Consider the following 22,925-nt stretch of genomic DNA (forward strand, 5'->3'; position numbering starts at 1 on the left):
AAAAAAGTGTGTGTGTGGGGGGGGATTGATAACAGAAGAAGGAAGAGTTGCACACAAAAGAATATGATGGAATATTCTGAGTGCTGTATCAGTGTTGGCTCTGCAGCGACTTCTAGCGAGAGCAGCGACTGCAGCTCCTTCTGCTCTCACTCAGCAGCTTCCCGGAGCTCCTTCCCATCTCTGCTCCAGACCCCTCCACAGCTCAGGGCGGAGAGGAGAGCTGGACATGTTGGACATACACTATACCATTGCAGTTGTCATACTCTTTTCCCACCTCCCCGATCCCCCCTTCTCTCCCTCTCCCCCCCTCTCCCCCCCTCTCTCTCTCTCTCTCTCTCTCGGGCTGTGTCCCAATTCCCGAGACAGCAAATTATTGGGAAAACTCCAGACTGGAAACTGGGTCTCACATTACCCCCCCGGGTCCTAGTGTCCACACTCACACACCAACCTTCACTGAATTACATCAAAGGGAATGTTGAGGACTGTGTGTGTGTGTGGTGTGTGGGGGGGGGGGGGGGGGGGGGGGGGGTTGAGAAGGAAAATGCAGAGTGGATAATGATTTTTTTTTACACCCACACACTGCATATTACAATTGTGTTAAGGAGGTAAAGACTAATGCTGTATAGACGGTTCATTAACATATTTGATGAGCTGTTCAACAACCCTTCTTCTCATGGTTTAAAAAGCCACTCCGAGTTAAGGTTCTGTTTAGCACGAATTCTCAAGTAAGGAACAGGTCTGTACAACTCGTTATCTTTTAACATTTTTTTTTTGGGGGTGGGTGGGGGGTTGGAAAGGTAACCGGAGTAAATGACTTGCCCAGACATTAACCTGAACCCTGGGATCTCACTCATTGCCATCACCGACCACCTCACTATCTGGTGTCCATTGCTTTCATCCCACAGTCACTGCGGGTGTCTGTTTAAGGCTATAGTATGAGCATTTGGGGGTAAGTAGATCATTCCTAGAATGCGTATGAGTGTCAGGTCGGTCTTATTCTGCTTACAGTGTGTGTTGCAGAGAAGCGGTGTGAGCCTCGACCACAGCACAGCGTTGTTCTCGTTGTTTGCGAACCCAAATCTCTCTCACATTCATCGTCTGTGCGTTACCCTATCGCCAGTCCTCGACACGATCCCATTGGGAATCTGTCAGAAGCGACGGGCAAACGCGTTCGAGATCATTTTAGAATAATATAAATCCACGACTGTTTTTATTTATTTCCACTGTTCCTGCGATCTCATTTCATTCAGGGAAAACGGGAGCAACTTCTATTAGGGCTGAGCAGGAACGATGCGTGTTTTTTTTGAGCAGAGATATCCACACGATGGGAAACTGTCGGGTTGAAAGGAGTTGCAGTGACAACTTGTATCGTGTTGGTCAATATGATTCAGCAAAATCTTGAGCAGCTTCGCACTGATTCAGGGTTTGTTTGGGGTGAGTCCAAAAGCCATGTCCGATGGATGGTGTGGACAAACAAACGAGTGGGAAGTTTTCCAAATAGGGCTCGCAATGGCAAGCTGTCCGGGCTTACCTGGTTAGACCCCAGCACTACCCCCCCCAATGCACCCTCTGGGTTCATCTGGCCTTGGCTCTTGTTTTCTGGAATTAGGTGAGTGGGTTGTGTCCAGATTTTTTCCTCCTATATCCTACCCTCCCCACCCTCCACGATCCCCCCCCCCCTTCCCATCCCATCCCATCCCTCCTAATCCCAACCCCCAGCTCGGGTCCAACCCCCCCCCTCCACCCGACTGTTCAGCGCCTTGGGACGTCCTCCTGACGTGAAAGGCGCTTCAGTAATGCAATTTGTTGTTGTTGTTGTTGTTGTTGTTGTTGTTGGCGTTGACTCTTCGTAGATCGGTGCAGATGGCACATGTGGAACCCGGTCCTGGTGTGAATGCACTTTAAAGTATGGTGATGGGTTTCTGCAGTGTCCAGACACCCAACCCATCTCTGATCAACAGCATCACCACAAATAACTAATCCACGCGCATCCAATCCCGTCGGATCATTTTAGTTAAAAAAAAATGATTTGAACCCAACCGCCCCCCCCCCCCCCCCCCACCCCCTCAAAAAAAAAAGGCAATCTCACGAAGATCAAAACCACCATCGATTTGATGATCTAAAAGCCTTAACCTTCGAGAAGATTTTTTTTAAAGAATTTTTTTTTACTGTGTGTGTGTGTGTGTGTGTGTGTGTTAAAAAAAGATGCATTTTTAAAAGGATTCGCCCGAGCTGTCACTTGGAAGTTAGACGTCCCCCACCACCACCCCCCCCCCCCCCCCCCCCCCACCCCCACTCAAAAAGTAGCGAGCAAAGCAAGGAGGCAAGAACACCATGAGCACTAGGACCGAGAAGGATCCTCTGTGCTGGTGGTAGGACTACCTTAAACCCAGCCCATGCCTTCTTTCCTGCGCCACTCTGCGTGCTTCATGGAGAGTCGAGTTCAGACGCAGAGAGCGCACACATTTCACAGTGGGGTCTGCGTAAAGGAACACCTGTTTTAAGGCAGACAGCAACGCAGCACTGGACTTGCAGATTTTCTCTACTGATGAAAAAGCCACCGCCTGAAACCCCAGACAGACACAGACACTCCTCCCGATCCCTCTCTCTCTCTCTCTCTCGAGTCCTTTGGATAATTAAAAAAAAAGGTGACGTTTGGGCCACGAAATAAGATCAAAAGTTTATGGATTGTCCCCCCCACCTCCCCCCTCCCCCCCACCACCCCTCCACCCCCCCACCACCCCTCCACCTCCACCTCCACCACCCCTCCACCCCTCCACCCCCTCCCGGGCGAACAACGTGCGATCTATAATTTTTCTCGAGGAATTCGTGCTGATGTGTGCAGTCTTTTATAAGAGTAAAAAAAAAACACGGCGCGTGTTTGTCCTTCTGGAGTCAGAATCCATAAATCCCGACGTGGTTCTCGTTCATCTAAAACAAACCCCCCCAAAAAAAAAAAAAAAAAAATCCCAAATAACGCCGAGGGTTTTAAGTTGCTATGACCATCGTTATCTTCTTCCAATGGAGAAACTACGAATTTTTATTCTCAATGCAGTTGGATCGGCTGAAGATCAAACAGATTGCTAGACCTGGGATTATTTTTTTAAAAAAAACAATATGTTAATGTGTGAGTATAAAAGTGGTGGTTCCGTAGACTACTACTACTACAGCGGTTGACCTTGAACCTTTCCCCCAAACCCAAACAGCATATTACTTTTTTTTCTCTCTCCCCCCCCCCCCCCACTACCACCCCCCACCCCCCATATACGTGTGTGTGTGTGTGTGTGTGTGTGTGTTTTTAATGGATTGCACTCCAAACGATTCATTCTAAAAAAAAAGAGAGGGGGAGAGAGAGGAGAGGAGAGAGAGAGAGGAGAGGAGAGACAGAGAGAGAGAGAGAGAGAGGAGGAGAGAGAGAGAGAGAAAAAAAGAGAGGAAGGAGGAAAACACATACACGAGAGAGAGAGAGAGAGAAGAGAGAGACACACACACAGAGAGAGAGACAGAGAGAGGGAGAGCAATCGTGGGAGCTGCCGACTTATATCATTATTCTTGTGTGTTTTTTTTTCTCTCCTCTCTGTTGTTGTTGTTATCAGAAGCGGAATCGCCGGCGGCGACTGATGGCTCCGTTAGGCGAAGTTGGGAACTATCTTGGTGTCCAGGATGCAATACCTTTTGGGAATGTGCCCGTTTTGCCGGTGGAGAACCCGGTTCTGCTGAGCGATCACCTCGGCCACTCCGAGGGGGGTTTGGGCAGGGGCTCGGTCACAGACTTGGCTCACTTAAAAGGGATCCTCAGGCGCAGACAGCTCTACTGCAGGACTGGGTTTCACTTAGAGATTTTCCCCAATGGAACTATCCAGGGAACCAGACAGGATCACAGCCGATTTGGTGAGTAACAGAGGCACACACTCACTCACACACACACACACACACACACACATATGCGGACACACACCACACACACATGCACACACACACACACACACGCACACACACATGCACACACACGCACACATGCAAACACACACATATGCACACACACACACACACATATGCACACACACACACATGCATATCACAGCCGATTTGGTGAGTAACACACAGAGACACACACACACACACACATACATACATACATACATACATACATACATACATACATACATACAACACATACAAAACACCTGATTGCAGTTAAACGTGTCGTGTTTTTTTTAAAAAAAATAGAAACACCCCCTTATGGTATTTTTGTTCCTCTCTCGTATGCTCAGATGGTTCGGTTTTTTTTAAAAAATCTAATGTGTACATGCGGCGTAGCCTTCGGGATGAGGGCGAATGGCAGTGGGAACGGAACATATTTTGATTCCTATAACGTGATCTAAGAATATCAGACATGACTAAATGATAGGATCATCGCATTCATTTTAGGTGCATTAGCTGCCGGCGAGTAGCCCTCAGCCGTGGCATTCCCCGCCTCATATCCGCACCGACCTGTTTGTACGCCTGCACTTTACGGGGGGGATCCGGTTCAGGTGCCTGATTGAGAGATAACTTTGTGGCATAACAGAGACTGGTGGGTGAGGGGCACATTGCACACTCTTAGACCGTTGGTATAAGAGAAGGGGGGGGGGGGGTAAATGTGTTTAAATGGCTCGATCGTGTAGTGTAGTGTCACTCATTTAAAGTGTCCAGTGATTGAGTGATTGGCACAGTTTCTGGGCGACCGTCTGTCTGTCTGTCTGTCTGTCTACCCACCCACCTACCTGTCTGTCTGTCTGTCTGCCTTACCCCCGCCACTCCGCTTGTGATCCCGTGTAAAACCTGATGAGATCCAGGCTGGAGAACAACTTTAACCCCCCCCCCCCCCAAAAAAAAAGAAATGTTTAAAACGCTCTGGAAATGCGTGTTAAAGCAGTCAGTCAGGGGTTCCCTGCAAATGGATGCATTTGGAAATGGTGCAGGTGGGTGGGTGGGAGGGAGGGAGAGAGAGAGAGGGAGAGGGGGGGAGGAGGAGGAGGAGGAGAAGGAGAGGATAGCAATTCACAGCTTTGTGCAATCAAAGTTGGATGCGGATTTTCCAACGCAATCAATACGATTGCTGCAATCGCATGACACCTCTGGGTCGCTCACAGTAAAGGCGTATTTTATTATGTTTTTTTTTTGCACTGCTTCGTGTACGATTAACCCACACCACAGTTTCCTTATTAACGTGGAAACAAATGCACAGCAGAGTGAATGTGGCCGAGGGAATGAGGGAATGGGCTGCTGATGGTTCACTTGTCTTGACAGTTCATTAAAAGGTGTGTCCCTTTTTTTGTTTTTATTTATACATATGCATATTTTTTTTTAAAAAACATGGAAAGCACCAGATTCTGGTCAATCAGAGAGGTAGATTTATAAAAGGGGCTCTGGCCAAGCCTGGAGATAGATGTAGGTTCACGCCTCCAGCAGGTGTCTGTCTGTATGGCGGCTGCACTGCTACAGTCATACAGTGAGAGAGAGAGAGAGAGAGGGATCTCAGGGCCCTAAAGCACCACATTAACTATTTTGGGTCACATCGTTGGAATATATATATACATACACACAACACACACACACACACATACAGTGTGAACCCCTCAGCTGATTTGTCGGTGCTGCCACTCCTTTATTTCTTAAATCTTATGGGCTATGTATGTGTGTGTGTGTGGGTGTGTGTGTTTGTGTGTTGTGCTGTTGTAACACATGAAAGTGTCTGGCAATCTGTAATGTGGGTAATGTGGAAACACACACAAACTCGGACACCCAGACAGTGTGAACGTCTCCGTTCATTTCTCGGTGCTTTTATGATTTTTTTTAAAAAAAAATTCTTATGGGTGATGTTTGCATTGAACCGTTTTGACGCCCGAAAGTGTCTGATACTTTAATGTGGGTAATATGGAGAGAGAGACAGACACACACACACACACACACCCATACCCACACTCATATTGCTACCGTAATTATCGTTACTTTGTGATGACTTTGGGCCACTAAAATCATCTCAAATGAATACAGAAATTGGGAGATCAAGTGCTCTTTTCTTAGGCAGAATCAGTTTGCTTGTCTATTTATTTCCCAGTGTAACATCTCAATGCATGTCTCCCACCCCAATTTCGTGTGTGTGTGTGTGTGTGTGTGTGTGTGGGTAGTGGTGATGATGAACTAGTTTTTTTTAAAAAAAACATAATACATAAATGTGATCAATGCAGAAAGTTTGAACCTGTGTTTCCACAGGAATACTATTCTCTCACATTCTTGGGACATGGCCAGAGAGGTGGAGTCTGTGGGTGGGGGGGAGAGGAAGGAGAAAGCCTTCTCTCTGGGCAGACAGACTTTCCTCACTATAAATGTCAGTGAATTTGTTTTCCAGTTCGAAAATAACACAACCTCGACTAAAGTTTTTAAGACGCAGTATGCACTTTTGGTGGAAGTCCTGAACGCCCCCCCCCCCCACACACTCACCCACCCCTCCTGTTATTTTCCTTGCAGGGAAATGAATTGCTTCTCCCTACAATGTGTGTAGCAGTCAGTGGGTGTCTTACAGGCAGTGCTGATGTCTCTTTACTGCAGTGACTCGCCTACCTTTGCGTTGGATTCTTATCCACCTGCTACATCTTTTAAACTGTTGGGGTTGAATTTAACTCCACGCATCTTTTTAACGCTTTGCATTTGGCTTTCAACTGAGAATGCAGCACCCTTAAATCGGCCAATATGTAGCTCGGTTTATTTTAAACAGTCGAGGTTAGATATGCACAGTGACTCCTACTTTCCCAGGTTTGTGGTAATTGAAGGTCACAGTTTTTTCCAGCAGCACAAGCCAGTGCTGCAGTGACTGCCTTGTGACGAGTCTGCCAAGTAATAGGGTTTTTCTGCATCGATTTTATTTATATCGACCTCCTGGGACTTCGATGTGAAGGTTAAGTTGCCAATATAAAGGGTATTTAAATACATTTTGATAACAGTTACAATGCACCCCCATAAACATCAGAGAAGGTGGAAATTCAGTAATTGTGAGCAAGGTGGTGATGGGTGGAGATAGAGAGAATGGAAACACTGTATTCCCATTTCCTTCTCTTTGTTATTTTATTATAACAGTAACTCTGAAAACCTCAGTCCAAATTATGAGGCCTTCGCATCGCTGTGGAAATAATACTGTAGTTGTACACTTTTGTTCCAATTACAGTACAATACAGAAGATTATAACCTTTTATATAACACCCAAACTATGTTACTTTCACAATCATTTTATGCACCTTTACTGACCTAATTTTCTGGGAAAAAAGAAATGGTTAACTGTTAGGTGCAGATCATGTCTAGATGGTTATTGCAGTTGATAATGGTTTAATGTTTAACTTAGTATACAATTGTATTTCATGAAAGGATCATTACCATGAGCTTACCTGCAATTTTTTACGGAAACTGCTTTTAAGTGTGCAGTATTATTGCAGAATCTATATTATAGACATTTACAGGGGGTGTTGGCTGCTGAATTTTGGTAATGCAAAGCTATTTTTTCCTGCAGTGTTTAATTGCTTGATCTGCATCAGGAGCTGCAGTCAATCCTTTGCTGTCCTGCAACATTGTAGAATTTGTACAGTGAGATTTGCCTGCAAGCTGGCACCTAACATCTCACACAGAATCTTAATGTAGCATTCTCCTTCAGTTGAGGGCACTTTCCAGACTGCACTCCATTGGAAATTCAATAACTGGAAAGTGCAGGCATGACTTCGGTGTCAGCAAAACTACAGTGTGCACTGGCAAGCACTAAAAAAGGCAGACAAAATGTCCAGCAGATGGATGTGTCCTGAATTAATTCCACAGCATTTTTTTTTGATAAAATGCTGAATCACTCTAAGCTTCAAATTGAAATATTTAGTTGCCCTTTTTTAAAATTTGAGTATATGAAACATTGGTATATATTGGTTTGCAATTAATTAGCAAAACACCAAATTCAAATTGATTATTTCTATTTTGTTGCAGTTGCCTTTTCACATTTAGTGCTAGAATTAGATATTTTAAAGCTGTACGATAGACCGAGGGTTATATTGGTGGTATTAATGGGATGGTAAGGTTTGATACATATTTTTTCAAGAAGATGTGTTTTATATTGTTTTCCCGACATAAGCTATTTGTTTGAATATATGCTTTTTCATTTACCAGATTTGGCCTTCATAGATAGCATATTTGCATTTTTAACACATTCAGTCTAGGGTTGGGGTAACAATGAGAACAATAAAACCAGGGCTGCCAGAGATAATCTATCATTTGTGCAATGGTAAAGGTAAATAGTAAAAGCAGGATCCCTTGATGTCCAAGTGTGTAAAAGCATTGGCTAGTGCGTTCAGGCAAACTGATCAGAAAGTTACAGGTTCAGTTGTGGCTTGTGCTGTTCTCAGCCATGGCAGCATTTTGGATGCTACAATTTGGCTTAAAGGTCCCACAGCTGGAAAACAAGGCAAAATTAGCCTGGATATAGAGATCTGTGCATGTGTGTATGTGTGTTGGTCAGACATTGGCTTAAAATGCTCCCACGATCAATTAACCTGTTGACATTCACTGTCTAGGATCACACACAAAGAATGGGTGTGGTATTGATATTCTCAAACCAAGCACGTTATCTGTCATAAATACACAGTGGGAGTCCAGAAATCAGTCATACACCAGAGTAGTGTGTGGGGAAACCTTTGGTTCGAACTCTTGGAAGAACTGAACACCCAATACCTCAAGGTGTCAGCTGAGAAAATACCATTCAGAAATGCTCAAAGCCAGGCATCCCAGATGGCATGCCAATCATTTCTTGAGAACCACAAATAATATTTTAAGAAAAAAAATGATAATTTGCATTTGTAGCCCCTAAGCTTTGACGTTTGGAGGAATGGAAATGACAGTTGTTTTTTGTTACAACTGGGAATTGGTTATTGTTAGTAAGTGGTATTGTTTTTGTGAATTCATGTTTCAGCCTTTTGTATTCACTTTTCTATTGTAGTGTTATTGAGTTGATTGTTAAGGTAATGCCAGACATAGAGCAAACAATTAAAAACAGTTCTTCAGTGTTTGCATTGTCTTCACAACCCACAGAGTCCTTTGCCCCTAAACACTTAAGGGCCAGCCACAGTATTTATTTTAGAAGAAAGGTGTATTTTCTGCAGAGGAGATTGATTAATGCCCTCAGTACAATATTTCAGAGGATATCAAAATTCAACTAGGAACAGCCTCCTTTTCTCCTCCTCCATTTCCCATCCTCACATTTAGAACCACGGAATGGCTGTGCTTGCTCTTTTAAAGAGCAATCCTTTCAGTCCCGTTTACCTGCCTTTTGTCCTCATCTTCTTTCTCACAGCCCCACATCTCTTACCCACAGCAGGTTTGTACAGAATCCTGCTTACAGCAACCACCAATGTTGTTAGCCAGATGCTAGGAAATAGGGAAGAATGAAACTGATGCAGACAGTGAATTCTCTATACCTGTGTCTGATTGTCACCTCTATGCAGTGAAGTTATAAGGGTTTTAGCAGAACAGGGTATGAAATCTGGGCCCTTTCACACATGGTGCTGTGTACTGCTACTACCTCAGCTATATTTCAATGTGTTTTGTAGCTTGCTTTGGGGAGAGGTGGACTGATAAGGTGAATGGGGATCACTGTAGAATCACTCTAAATGTTGAGGGACTGTGGAGCTCCACTGTACGGCCGTGGAATTGTGTGTCAGCTTGGCTCAGTTAGTAGCACTTTCACTTCTGAGTCTGAGGGTTGTGGGTTCAAGCCCCATGTCATGGCTTGGAACTCATATAGTGTGTGTTGAAACTAGAATGCAGTACTGGGGATGTGCTGCATTGTTGGAGATGCCATCAGTGTTGGAGATGCCATGAGATGTTAAACTGAGGTCCCATTTGCCTGTTCAGGTGGACATTAATGATTCATCAGGCATTTCTCTCTGGCCAACAATTTTCGAACAGTCTCCCAAATAAAATGATTGAATCACTTTTGCGGGACGTTGCTGTGTTCAAATTGGCGGCAGTATTAACCTACAAACGCAAATCCCTTTTCCGGGGGCAATAATCCCTTTGTGAAAATAAAATGTGTTCACTCAATCCATGACTGTTTGTGGGATATTGCTGTGTTCAATTGGCTGTCGTGTTTTACTTACAAAATATAGAAACAATTCACTTTACAGTATATTCTGTGAAGTGCTTTGAGATGTCTCGAAGACTTGATAAGGCTCTATATCAAATACAAGGATTAATATTATTAATAAATACAGTCATACAATCATCAATTTGCAGTAAATTCTTTGAAATACTTTGACATGTCCTCCCAGTGTGAAAAGCATTATATCAAAAGGAAGGACTATTATGGTAGGATACAAGGTTCAACTATTATTTGCATGCAGTGACTTTCTGTGCTGCAGCGAACAGAAACAGACACTTCTTCACAATGAGTGAAAGTAGTTGTGAAAAAGTTGTTGATTTGTTGATAGGCTGTCAAAAAGCTCATGTTTACAGTACAAAATACAATTGTATTTTCTATTTGCATCAGTTCCCCTCTTTAAGTACCCAGACCAAGTGCCCAATACTTTTGCGTGAACTTTGCCAGTTAATATTGGCAGGCTTTATGACCTTGGTATGGAAGATTGCTGCAAAGCCCAATCCTTTTCTCACCTGATCTCCATATGTGCACCTCAAACAAGGATCACGGGATAGTGATCAGGAGCAGGAAGTCCCACTGATGTTTAAACACTGCTACCTAATTGACCTCCTCTTGACATTTATTCCTTCAATTCTTTCTTTCTGACACAAAGTGCATAAAGGCTTGTATTGTCATTCTGATCCATTCGGATCAACTTCTTTCATTTGGCATGAAATTGTATGCAAAAGATTCAGTGAAAATGTGTTTACTCTATCTTTACTCTACAATTCACCGTTTGCTTGTCTTTCCTTATTCCGTACAGTGCCATTTGTCAGATTTGAAATCAATAACATGTAGTATCAGAATTTACACCTGTTTACTTATTAAGAGATTGAATTGGATGGTAATTGAAACAATGTTAATCCAGTCAACAACTTTTACATAGGATGAACATATCAGAATACTGCACAATGATGATGGGATCCCCCAAGTAGGAACAAAGATAATAATAAATAATCCTTAATGATCCTTTGATTTGGTATCGCCCCTTTCATGTCAGGAAGACGTCTCAAAGTGCTTCACAGGATGTACTGTAAAGTGGAATGACTGCATTTGTGGGCAAATAAAGATGGGGAGGGGAGGAAACAATTGAAGTATGTTGTGCTAAGACTGAATCAAATAGATACGTATTTGAAGGTGGAACCAAAGGGCTTTTGGGAGAGAGTGGTTGAAGGATTGATGACCACTAGTAGGGTGGTGAGGGGGAGTAACAAACAGTAGACCAAAGTTGTTTGACCATTTTGTGCTGTTTACAGTTCGTATGTCAATAATTGTACATCAGGGGTTAAAGGACCAATTTCTTTTGCGGAACAAAAATCATGGACTTCAAAAATAAAATGAGAATAATTTTAAAACCTGACAGGTTGAAATTAACTGGTCATGGTACTATCTTTTAGGAGAAAATAAAGTTGAAAATCTTTAAATATCCTAGTTGAAAGCCATTTGTTTGGAAAATTCCAAATGGTTTTCTTTATTTAGCTGGTCTTTCATTGTTATATTTTTATAATGATGTTTTGAACAAAATCATTATGGGAAATAAGGGTTTAAAGGCTAGAATCTTTTAATCTGCAGATACTTGATGCTTTTGGCTGAGCTTTGAGTCAATATTAGAACTAATTGGTCTAACTCCTGTGTTCTTTGCTGACATTTTTGCTATGAGAAATTCACCTTGCTGCCACCTCTGCTATTTGATCCAACACCTTATATGTGTGGTTAACTTGTTTTGTAACCACATGATTTAAAGTAGAGTAACCTTTCAGATTCAGTATACTATAACAATACAGCATAAAACAGTATTTATTTCAGCAGCTGACGGACACTACATTAGGATAATTTTTCTGGCCGAAATTTGATAGCATGTGATTTAGAAATAAATGGGCATATGACTAGGCTATTAACACATTTGAAGTTTTGTTTTAAAGCTGCGAGCCATTAATGAGTAATTAATGAGTAGCTCAGTCTATAGAGCAAAAAAGTGCAAGGTCACCTTAGACCGCAGTTCCTCTTGGAGCTGTAGGTTGTACTGGACCTGACATCTGATTAATAAATCTTGCTTCCGATTGCCAATGTAAACTCATTGAATTCTGCGTTCTGAAGCAGTGCCAGCATCCGGCAACCCACATCAGTGTAGATTCAACGTCGGGAGCAATTTGAAGCCCTGCAAAAGGAAATGGTCATCTCATTTATGGCCACGTCAGTGCCATTCTATTGTACTTTTCTGCTGTTTGTTCACTTGATCTATTGCATTGCACTTGATATTGTTAGATCTATATGCATGCCCTATGTACACATGAACACAACATCTGACCCATGAAAGCACACAGCAACGAAACCATGACGAGGATAATAATCCATCCTGGGGTTGCTTCATTGAGAAGCAAGTATTGTAAATCCATTAATGTGGATTGGATGCAGAACTGGGATCAAAGCACTGGAATGTGTATGAACGTGACCTTGCAATCGTGTGGGAGAATTTGCTAGGCTTAGCGCTTCTTTCTTCAGTTGAGTGTCCCTGTGCCATCATATTATTTATGGTTGAGGACATAATTTACATAGCTGGAAATTTCTCTGGGTAGGATAGCACTTAAGTGAAGTAACTAGCTGTGTGTATTATTAATACAGTATATTAAAACTGTTAATATTGGCTTAATAATTTGAACGTTTAAACCATAAAACTGTAGTTTCATTCTTCAAATGCCAATAGACAGGAACAGTGAACATATTGTGATAGTTTGATCCAAAGCTGACATTTTCCAAATTCCTTGAATAACAGTTGTTTTTAATTGGAATGTTTACTCCCTCAGGAGTGATGTTAGAATATCACTGTTCTGTTCGTTAGGACATCCAAACATTCACAGTTGTATTATATGTACATATTTGTCAGTCTAAAGGGGGACACATGACACTGTCACTGGGAATTATTATGTTTTGGTCAAAATAACTGCTCATATAAGGTCTGGTGCTGAAAATTCAGTAAAGCCTTGCAAGAGGCTACATGATGTCCTTATAATTCACACACAGTGTTCTGATGTTTCTGAAATTGTCATTTATCATGTTTTTCACTTAGCAAGCACATTCTTTGTGCCTTTTGTTTATGAGATTGTTTTACACTCGTGAAGAATTGGGGGTGGGGGTGGGGAGGGAGGTGTGTGTGTGTGTGGGAGGGGTCCACTAATATCTTTGTTAAGGAATCCCTATTTGCTTGTTAAGAAAATCCTTATTTCCTTAAGGAATTTTTATTTGCTTATGAAGAAATCCTTTTATTTCTATAAATCCTTCAAGATATTATCGTAGGTGAAGGGCACTATGTAAATACAACAACAACCACTTGCACTTATATAGTGCACTCCATGCAGGGTAGTGTCTCAGAGCGCTTAAATATGTTGTTGCTGTGACATAAAGGGATTTTTAATAAGATAATAATGTTGCATTTGATATAGTGCCTTATCATGTGGTTGAGACGTCTCAAAGCGCTTCACAGAATACAGTGTAAAGTGAAATGACTGTATATTTTGTGGACGAAATTGGCAGCAGCTAATTGGTCACAACAGTCGTGGATTGAGTGACCAAATTATTATTATAAAAGAAATGAAGTGGGGAATTGGTAAATGGGAGCATGTCACACTGTTTCATGGGAACTCGAACAGAGTTCCCACAAGTTGGCCTGACATACCTCTGGCTTCTATGTTAGTAATTGCCACGCACTGAACATTAATATCGATGAAAGCAGTTATGGGTCAATAATGGTGGAGGAGAATTACTGAATATTTGTTCCTTGAAATGAATTTTTGAGAACTGCCTTGAGATTGCAGGATCACAATTATTGTTGAGGCATCAAAAGATTCAAAAAACCTGCTTGGCGTTCCTTGAAGATAAGCTATTGAGCTAGATTCTTGCTTTAATTCCTCTGTTATTTTAGAATAGCATATCTTGTTTAAAATGTGTGAGGCTGGAAACTGGCCATACATTGATATGGATCAGACTGAATTATTTTTCCCTGTAAATAAAAAAATCTTTGCTATAGCTTTTTTCCACTTTCAAAGCACATTGGCTGTTACACAGTGGAGCCCCGCAGTGATGTTTAACATACTGGTTTGATTTTAAAATTGACGCAGCCACTATACTTATAACATACTTTACCTGATAACTCTAGTTGTACAGGTTGACATTTACAAAATGTTCCATGGTTTGCCAGGAGAACCCATGATATTTTTTTAGGGGATTTACATAGTTGTCTACTTTAGAAGAGTTTGCATTGGATATTGGAAATAAATTTCTATAGATTTTGATCTCAACACCAAAGTTATGTTGGAGAGAAGTCTGAACAGTTTTTTACCATTTGACTTTATTTTGGATCAGAGTAATTGTAAAGTCATCTGAGATGTCTTGGCACACTGAACCATTTTGAAATCTGAAGATTTCAGCTCCAGCAGTGGTTAGGGAAGGAGGGTGTCACATTAATATAATTTAAGGCCCATTTCACTGATGTGCTTTGGGTAGGCACCCAAACCTTTTAATAAGATTATCCTCCCAATAATCATTCTCCTCATCAATTCTTGACACATCTTTCTACATGAAAAATGAACATTCTAGAAAAGTACTTCAACAGTTCTGTGGTCAGTTGCCATCAGTTATGTCTTTTACTGCTTGCAGTGTTGGACTGCAAGCAAACATATCTGAGGTTATGGAGCACAGTGCTTCAGAAGGTCATAGAGGAAGAATCAATTGAAATGTTTAGGAAGGAGATATGGATCTACTCGGGAAGGAAAAATATTAAAGAATGTGGAGAAAAGATTGTGGAGGGTTTTGAACATGAGAACAATAATCTGGATCCACTAGTGGCTAGGAAGCCAGTGGAAAGTGTAGTGAGGGGGGTTGCAAAAGAGGGGGATGATAGGCTTGTGGAAGCTGGTGGGGGGAAAGAACATGAAACATGGAGCAAGAATAGAGTTCTGAATGGAGCAGAGTTTTGGATGTCATTGGAACTCTGCTTCTTATGCCCCCATGTACTCTTATTATCCTGATTGCCATTACAGCAAATTTTATCTGTCTGAATTCTTTGAACGCAAACAATCTGTGAAACATGAGATAAAAATACTCATAACAAATAGCCCACTTGTAAAATTATTTAGGGATGTATAATTATTGGATTCTGTAAAGGCCAAAGTACAGTTTGTTATTTACTGGATCACTTAATTTCTTTAGAAATAATCGGGCTTGTTAAGGGAGATGGAATAAATGATTGTTGTAATTAATCCTTTGCAGTGTTTCTATGGCATTACTATTTGTAAATTATTGCTTCATCAGTATCAATCAGTTGATCCTCTGCTTTCAACAGACAAAAATAGAATATTTTACCCACACAGGCCTTGTGGGTAAAACAAGTCTCCTGGGGTAAGATTGCAAGATCCTTGCAATTGCTTTTTGATTGTAGACCTTGATTCTGATCTCTCTGAGCACAATTGGGCTGGAATCTCATTGCGATTTTTTTTCATTTTAATCCTTTGCTCACATTACAATGCTGCCTTGTTAAGGTTGATTCATAACAGCAAGGTTGGCACAGAAAAGGTAACATTAGCTCCCCAATGGCTTAGATGGTAAAGCCAATGAAACTGAGCTGTGTAAACTAGGTACGTCATGGTGTGATCTCCGCTTTAGCTGATCTTGGCTGAGGCAGCAGTTAGATTCCAAATTTACCCATGAAAGAAAATCAGACAATGCTCCTATGTCTGACTCGGTATCACTGCCTGAAAGTGCATGTGCACCTGCGTGTGTGTGTGTGTGTCTGTATGCGTGTGTGCCTGCGTGTATGCACGTGTCTGTGCGCGTGTGTGTGTATGTGTCTGTGCGAGTGTGAGTGTGGATGTTGGGCGAGGACAGGATCTGTTATAATCCCTACTCTCCAACCCTCTTCTCTTCCCATGGTCAGATAGCCTGCTGACACTCGCTGTACCATTTCCAGAATTGGATATATTTTTGGAAAAAAAATTGTGATGATGATAATAATAATCCTTGCATTTGATTTATCACCTTATCACATCTTCGAGACATCTCAAAGCGCTTCACATACTCTAAAATGAATTGACTGCATATTTTGTGGGCGAAATGGCCACAAGATAACTCCCAACTATCTTATTGGCCATTTTACTTTTAGTTCAATATTTCTGGGTGGCTTTCCAGAATCCCCTGCTGAGTGGTTGTTGTCAGGGGGCATTTGGTAGCCACACAAGGGTTTTTGGAATGTCTCAACTGAAGGCTATTTGTTTTTTTTAACAAAATATATATATTTATTTGTTGATATATATTTACGCTTATCGCAGACAGTATCAAACCTGTTACAGGAAAAAAAGACGCAGCATATTATTACACCTTTACAGGATGCAACAGATTCGGCCCCCTGTGGCAGGGAGTGGCCTCTGCACACTCCACTTTGGTGGAGAGGCCAAGTTTTTCAGAACCTCGGGGTTCTGCCGCCCAGTTACAATGGGGGTCTTGTGCCCCCCTCCCTATCCCCCCCCCCCCCACCACCACCTTAGTGGGGAGTGCGGACAGGTTCACAGCATACGGGACGTGCACACATTTTTTTGGGACGCTCCCTTTAAGACAGTTAGGAATCGTCCCTGTGTACAAGATATCCATGTGACCTGAAGCTATTTGTAGAGACTTGTGCAAATTCTCACAGTGGTCAGTTCAAGGAGGCATCTTTCACTCTCCAATGAAGGTGATTCTGATTCTGTCCTCTTGGTGGTCATGCCCAGCAGACTTTAGATTTGTCTCCTAGGCTCCGTTTCCTCAGAAGCCGTTTCCCCATTGAGAGCATAGATGTTTGTTCCCCTCACTGGAGTTATTCATTCTGATCCCATAGCCCATGATAAGCTTTTCTTACAGTGATATATATATAATAGGTGCTTCCACTTTTATGTATTATAAACATACATGTTTGTTTATGATTCTTATTGTTGTCATCACCATCAGGTATACTGGAGTTCATTAGTATAGCAGTGGGGCTGGTCAGCATTCGTGGTGTAGACAGTGGACTCTACCTCGGAATGAATGAGAAGGGAGAGCTGTATGGGTCGGTAAGTCCACATATGCCTTTTCAATGTCTTTAACTGTGTCTTACATTTACAGCAGCTTTTTTCAGAAACATTGCTGAGTTTCTTTTAGGACCACAGGTCATCTGTGTTTTAAAGAATTACAAAGTGTTTATTTATGAATAATTGACCTGGGTTCCTTAGCTGTCGGGAACACAATGTGAACGAAAAACAAAATCCTTTTTACTGAAACCATGCAATGCAAGCAGTTTCAAAGCTGCAGTGTCACATTAAAGAGAATGTATCCTTTTTGTGAGCCTATCTCGGCTGTATTTCAAAATGATCCTGAATCAAAACTACACAGTGTACCTTCTAACGTGTGCCAACCTTTGTGGGCCAACAAAAGGATACTGTCTCATTATTTTGACCTGCAAAGGCTGCGCTTTTAAATCAAAAGTCCATTACCTTCTCATTACCATACCTTGCTTTCTTTGAAGTCACTACATAATTCTCTAATTCTTAATTTTGTTCTTGCAAAGTGTTTCTTCAGTTGTTTCATGGCATTTTTAATACTGGAGAGTTTTGGAACAATATACTTTGCATTGGTGAAGGTTAAACTGTTTAAAGGTTACCACACTATGGATGCATTATACTTTGGAGCATACAGGCACAAGATATTATGGAATGAGAAAATGCATTTGGTGAATTATGTACATATCTATCTTTATGATGTTCAGTTCCAATCCAGAACTACGTATTGATTCAACCTGGTGGAAAGGCATTCACTGAGGTAGCATATCAATTACTTTGATAAGAGTCTTATCAGTTAATCTCTGGGGGAACAAATCTTCTAGCCTTTAGAATTGCCTGTTTTGTACTTCTTGTTCTGTGAGCAGTTTAAGTTAAATAGTTTGATTATAAATACAATCCTGATTTCAGCTTTTTAAACAATAAAATTATATTCCTTTTCAAACTTTATATTCTATGAGTTATTCAAGTGTTTTCTTAAAACTTAAAGAATTCTGTGTCCTGGAATGGGCCTTGTTATTGCTTCCTGATCCCTTTATGCACCAATGTGATTGAAAAAGTGCTTGAGGAGCACATCTGCCAGAAAGGTTCCTTGCATGTAAATCGTATGTTCAGCAGGGTGACTCTTGTATGTCACACCAACTCGCAAGATACAGGCTCTGATCCTACATCTCATTGGAGCTGAGGTCTTGTGAGTTGGCAATATTCCAATTGAGTTATGTAGTTAAAATGTTTTCCTCCATAATCAAATGTCCTTGAGATGCATCCTGATACATGATTAGCTTTGTGATAACTGTCTCAAATTGACTCAATCATTTCAGTGAATGGCCAATAATAAACCCAATTCTTTTTGTTTTTTTGTCTTTGCCTTTCCTCCATTATGTGCGTGTGTTTTATGTTTTATGTTTTAATACGAAAATGTTTATTTATAGTCATTCAATTTGCCAGTTTACACAGTCCATTCACTTATCGTGTCCAGATCCCTTCAAGTGCTGTCAATTTCTCCTACGCTAATGATCTGGCCACATGTTTGGTATCACCATAAAAAGTTACAGTCAGCATGAATACAGTGTTACGAGAAGTATCTTCCTCTATTTTGTTTATGATTGTGAGCAGGACTCTAGTTGCTCACCTTCCTCTTCGACCGTACTTACGGTCACCCACCCCCACGCCCTACCTCTGTGCCAGGCTCCACCACTGTCAAGTGCACTGAGATACTACAATGCGTGAGGGACACTATATAAATGCAAGTTGTTGTTGTTATGGCTCATGACAAATCTCCATGAATCTCTAGTTGTCACCACAGCCAGTCATATCGATTTATCATTACCTTTTACTTTCTATTGCTAAGCTAATTTTAAATCCAGATAACTAATTTGTCCTTAATCCTATGGACTTTTTCCTTGTTTACAAGTCTTAGGTGCAGAATTTTTAGCAAGTGCCTTTTGAAAATCCAAATAAATTATATCTACTGGATAGCCTTTGTTTACTAATTTCTGTTACCTCCTCTAAGAATTCCAGTCGATTTGTGAGGCATGACCTATTGCTTCTAAATTCATGCTGACTGCTCCTTACGGCCTCTGTGTTCCTGTACCTTAATGGTAATTACTGTAATGTAGTCACATAACCCAAGAAGAAATAAATTTTGTAGTAGTAACAAAATGCTCTCTCATAGTAGAAGCTTTATCAATAAATGCAAAGTTAAAGCAACTTAAAATATTCACAGGCGCCCAAAAAGGTTTGAAATTGAATTTTTTTTTATTCTTAGCCTTGATTTTTGCCTGTTTCGTGTCCCCGGCCCAATCTGCCCATCCATTGGTTATTAGGCGTTCTGACCTCACTCTCTGGACTCCATCCTGGAGACTCTCCATCTCACCACCCCCTCCTTCCGCACTTTTGAAGCCCATCTTAAGACTTGCCTCTTTGGATGAGCTTTTAGTCATCTTGCCCCCGCTCCCTGTCTCGGGTGATCAGCTGGTATGAATCCCTCTGGGACATCCTTCTGACGTGAAATGGGCTATACAAATGTATATTGTATATTGCACCCTTTTTTTAATTTTCCTCCTCCAGTGTTCACCACTCCTCCTGAAGGCACTATTTGGTGCTATGCTACAGTTCTGTGGGCATCATCTGCCCTTGGTCCCTCAACCAAATCATCATTCTTTACGAGTGAGCACAGACGGTCAGTGTGGACAGGCTATTCAGTCGTGAGAGTCAGTCCAGTCACATCTGATCCTGTCCTGCGTCTACACATAGGTGTTTTCCAGCAGGGGTCACTGGAGATGGATCAGGAGCAGAAATCTAGCGGCACTTAGGTTAGTTGTAGCAACACAAGCTCAGCTGATATTTAACCTGGACCTTTCTGGCCTGTATTCTTTTAGGTCACAGCTGCAGAAACCCAAACCATGATTAAAAGTCTCTGAACCAAACTACTGTATGGTTTCTGTTTCTGGCTTGTTTGTGGGACATTGCTGTGCGCAATTGGCTGCCGCGTTCGCCCACAAATATACAGTCAATTCACTTTACAGTATATTCTGTGAAGCGCTTTGGGACATCCTCCTGACGTGAAAAGCGCTATATCAAATGCGAGGATTATTATTATTATTATTATTGTATTAATAATAATAATACTAATAATTCTTGCATTTGATATAGCGCCCTTATCACATCTTTGAGATGTCTCACAGAATATACTGTAAAGTGGAGAGACTGTGTATTTTGTGGGTGAAACGCTGCAGACGAATCCGCAATTGCGTAGTTGCTAAATATAGTTACCATCTTAGCTATTGGAAAACTTATTTTCCCCAATTCCTAACACAGAAATGCATCATTGACCCATGCTAATATATAAATATTTATAAATTGTGGGGTTTCACTCATAGATTCAGAATAGAATTGTGAAATTCTGCAAATTAAATACTCAATTTGACAGTATGATTCAATAAACACACCATTCATATAGTGGAAACTCATCTCCTGGAGCTCGAACCGCATGGTTTCCAACTGCACTGTAACTGTAATTTCATATAATTTAAAGAAACTCATTCAGAAATCTTAATGTATCCATAAATAATAGAAATTTACAGCTCAGAAGATCATCATCATTTCAGTGCTGGCTCTTTTGAGAGCAATTCTTTCCATCTGATTGACCTGCCCTTTCCCCATGTCCCTGTAGTTTACAGTAGATCCCAATAGTAACGGTTAAATATAGAATTTATCCAATCAGAGGTACATGCACAAAGGACTTCATTGCTTTAATGTACACCCTTGAGTCTTTGCTCTGGAGACAGGTATCACAAAGAAGACTCAACCTATTTTTACACACATGCACGGAAGTACATAAATGATAATTTAAAGTTTCATTCAGTAAAGCAATAGTGTTCTTAGAGCAGAATATTAAATGCTCTAATAAAGAGGAGTGCTTGTTTTTCTGGTATGTCTGGAATCTGCTTTCAAGCTTTGAGAGAAGACCAAACCAATACAATATGTGTGTTTGCCTGGCTCAATGGTAACACTTGTTGTCTTGAGTCAGAAGGTTGTGGGTTCAAGTCTCATATCGGGAGCTGGAAATCCTTTAGTCTAAGCTGACACTCCAAGTGCAGTGCTGGGGGTGTCTTGTATTGTTGGATAGGATGTTAACCAGAGGACCTGTCTTCCCTGATCAGGTGGACATTAAAGATATCATATTCAAAAAAGAAGGGATTTTGTCCTGGTGTTTGCCCAATAATCCCCCAAATAAAATTGGTCAACCATTTTATGGCAGTTTGTGGGATATTGCTGTGCTCAAATTGGTTGCCACATCCTCCCATAAAGACACAGTCACTCCAGTCTACAGTATATTCTGTGAAATGCTTTAAGATGTCCTCCCAAAGTGAAAGGCGCTATACTAAATGGAAGGGCTATTATATTTATTGTTCATGAACGATAAAACGATTTTCTTGATGGTGTTTCAGATCAAGGGCTAACTGTACAAAAATCTACTTTTTCTTGGTACCATTGACTGACAAATAAAAGCATAAGGAGTTAGGAATGAGAAAAGGCATTTGTTCAGGAGCTCCTTTGGAACACACACACACAGGCCTTTTCATCTTCCTTCTGACTTGGCGTTAAGCCCAATAGCTCTGATTTAATAACATATCTAAGTGTTTATATGTACTCTTATGATATTTAGACTTAATAGTATCTGCCAGTTAATGGGCGACCTTTTAAAGGGAACATTAATTGAAAATAAACCTTGGCACAGATACCAGATAGAGAAGCTTCTTCATTAGGCAACTCTTAACTTTAACCCCATTATGTGCAGGTTATCATTTTAATCAATAAATCTGTTAAGAGTTTGGAATTAAAGTCTGGCTGTGGATGTGAACCCCTGCCTCCTCCTACACCCCGCTTTAGTACAGTAGTCGGAGATTAGCACGGTGGACTGAGTTGAGCACAGTAGCGGGAGTTTGGTGCAATGTCACACTTGTTGTTGCTGACTACGTTGCTTCCTAGGAAAGACACATTTGACCAGCAGCATTGAATCCACCATCCATTCAACAAGGATCACACCTGAATATCAATCAGGCTGCTTTGCCCCCCTCATTCTCCTGGCTTGGCTAATGTTGTTTGGGTAGCAGGCAATGCAACAGTAAATTTCTAATGTGAGGGTGTTTGGCATTGAGTCACTTAAGGGATGATATCAGATATTTGTGCTTGCGTTTGGAAAAATGGTTCACCACCGGGAAATCCGGATGTTTCTCTTTACAAGTTACCTGCACAGACGGGCTTGTCTCAGGAGACAAACTCGTAATGTAAAAGTGTTTTTAAATAGGGTTTTCTTTATGGGAAGGGCAGGAGGATGGAAGTGGCTTGCTCGCCTAAGGGGTGTTCCCTTTTTAGAGGCTACTGCTCTGTAATGCTGTATCTAATTTGTGTGCATTACTATAATGCATAATTCATTCAAGCATATTGCTTCATGAAATTTCACTAAATAAATGCCACCTTCTGGATTCTTAAACACATTACACCACAGTGCTCCCATTACAGTGGGGTCAAACTGATTGTTTTATTTTAAAAAGAAGAAAAGATCAATAATAATGGACTTCTTAATTGGCATAAAAATGCTGATGTGCCGTTCATGCTCAGTGACATTTGTTATATATGTAGCTATTTTT

General features: G+C 41.2%; 1 protein-coding gene across 1 annotated transcript in view; it reads left to right on the top strand.

Annotated features, from left to right (window-relative positions):
- The first annotated feature begins 938 nt into the window (after positions 1-938).
- Positions 939-22,925, top strand: part of LOC103183275 (fibroblast growth factor 9) — a 28,592-nt gene continuing 6,605 nt past the window's right edge. Inside the window, exons 1-3 of the mRNA XM_007900658.2 lie at positions 939-949; positions 3,597-3,891; positions 17,183-17,286. Coding sequence (XP_007898849.1) covers positions 3,621-3,891; positions 17,183-17,286 — 375 coding nt within the window. The 5' untranslated portion in view covers positions 939-949; positions 3,597-3,620. The remainder of the gene's footprint in view (positions 950-3,596; positions 3,892-17,182; positions 17,287-22,925) is intronic.

Source organism: Callorhinchus milii, unplaced genomic scaffold (genome assembly GCF_018977255.1).
Source record: "Callorhinchus milii isolate IMCB2004 unplaced genomic scaffold, IMCB_Cmil_1.0 Scaffold4, whole genome shotgun sequence".
Lineage (NCBI taxonomy): Eukaryota > Metazoa > Chordata > Chondrichthyes > Chimaeriformes > Callorhinchidae > Callorhinchus > Callorhinchus milii.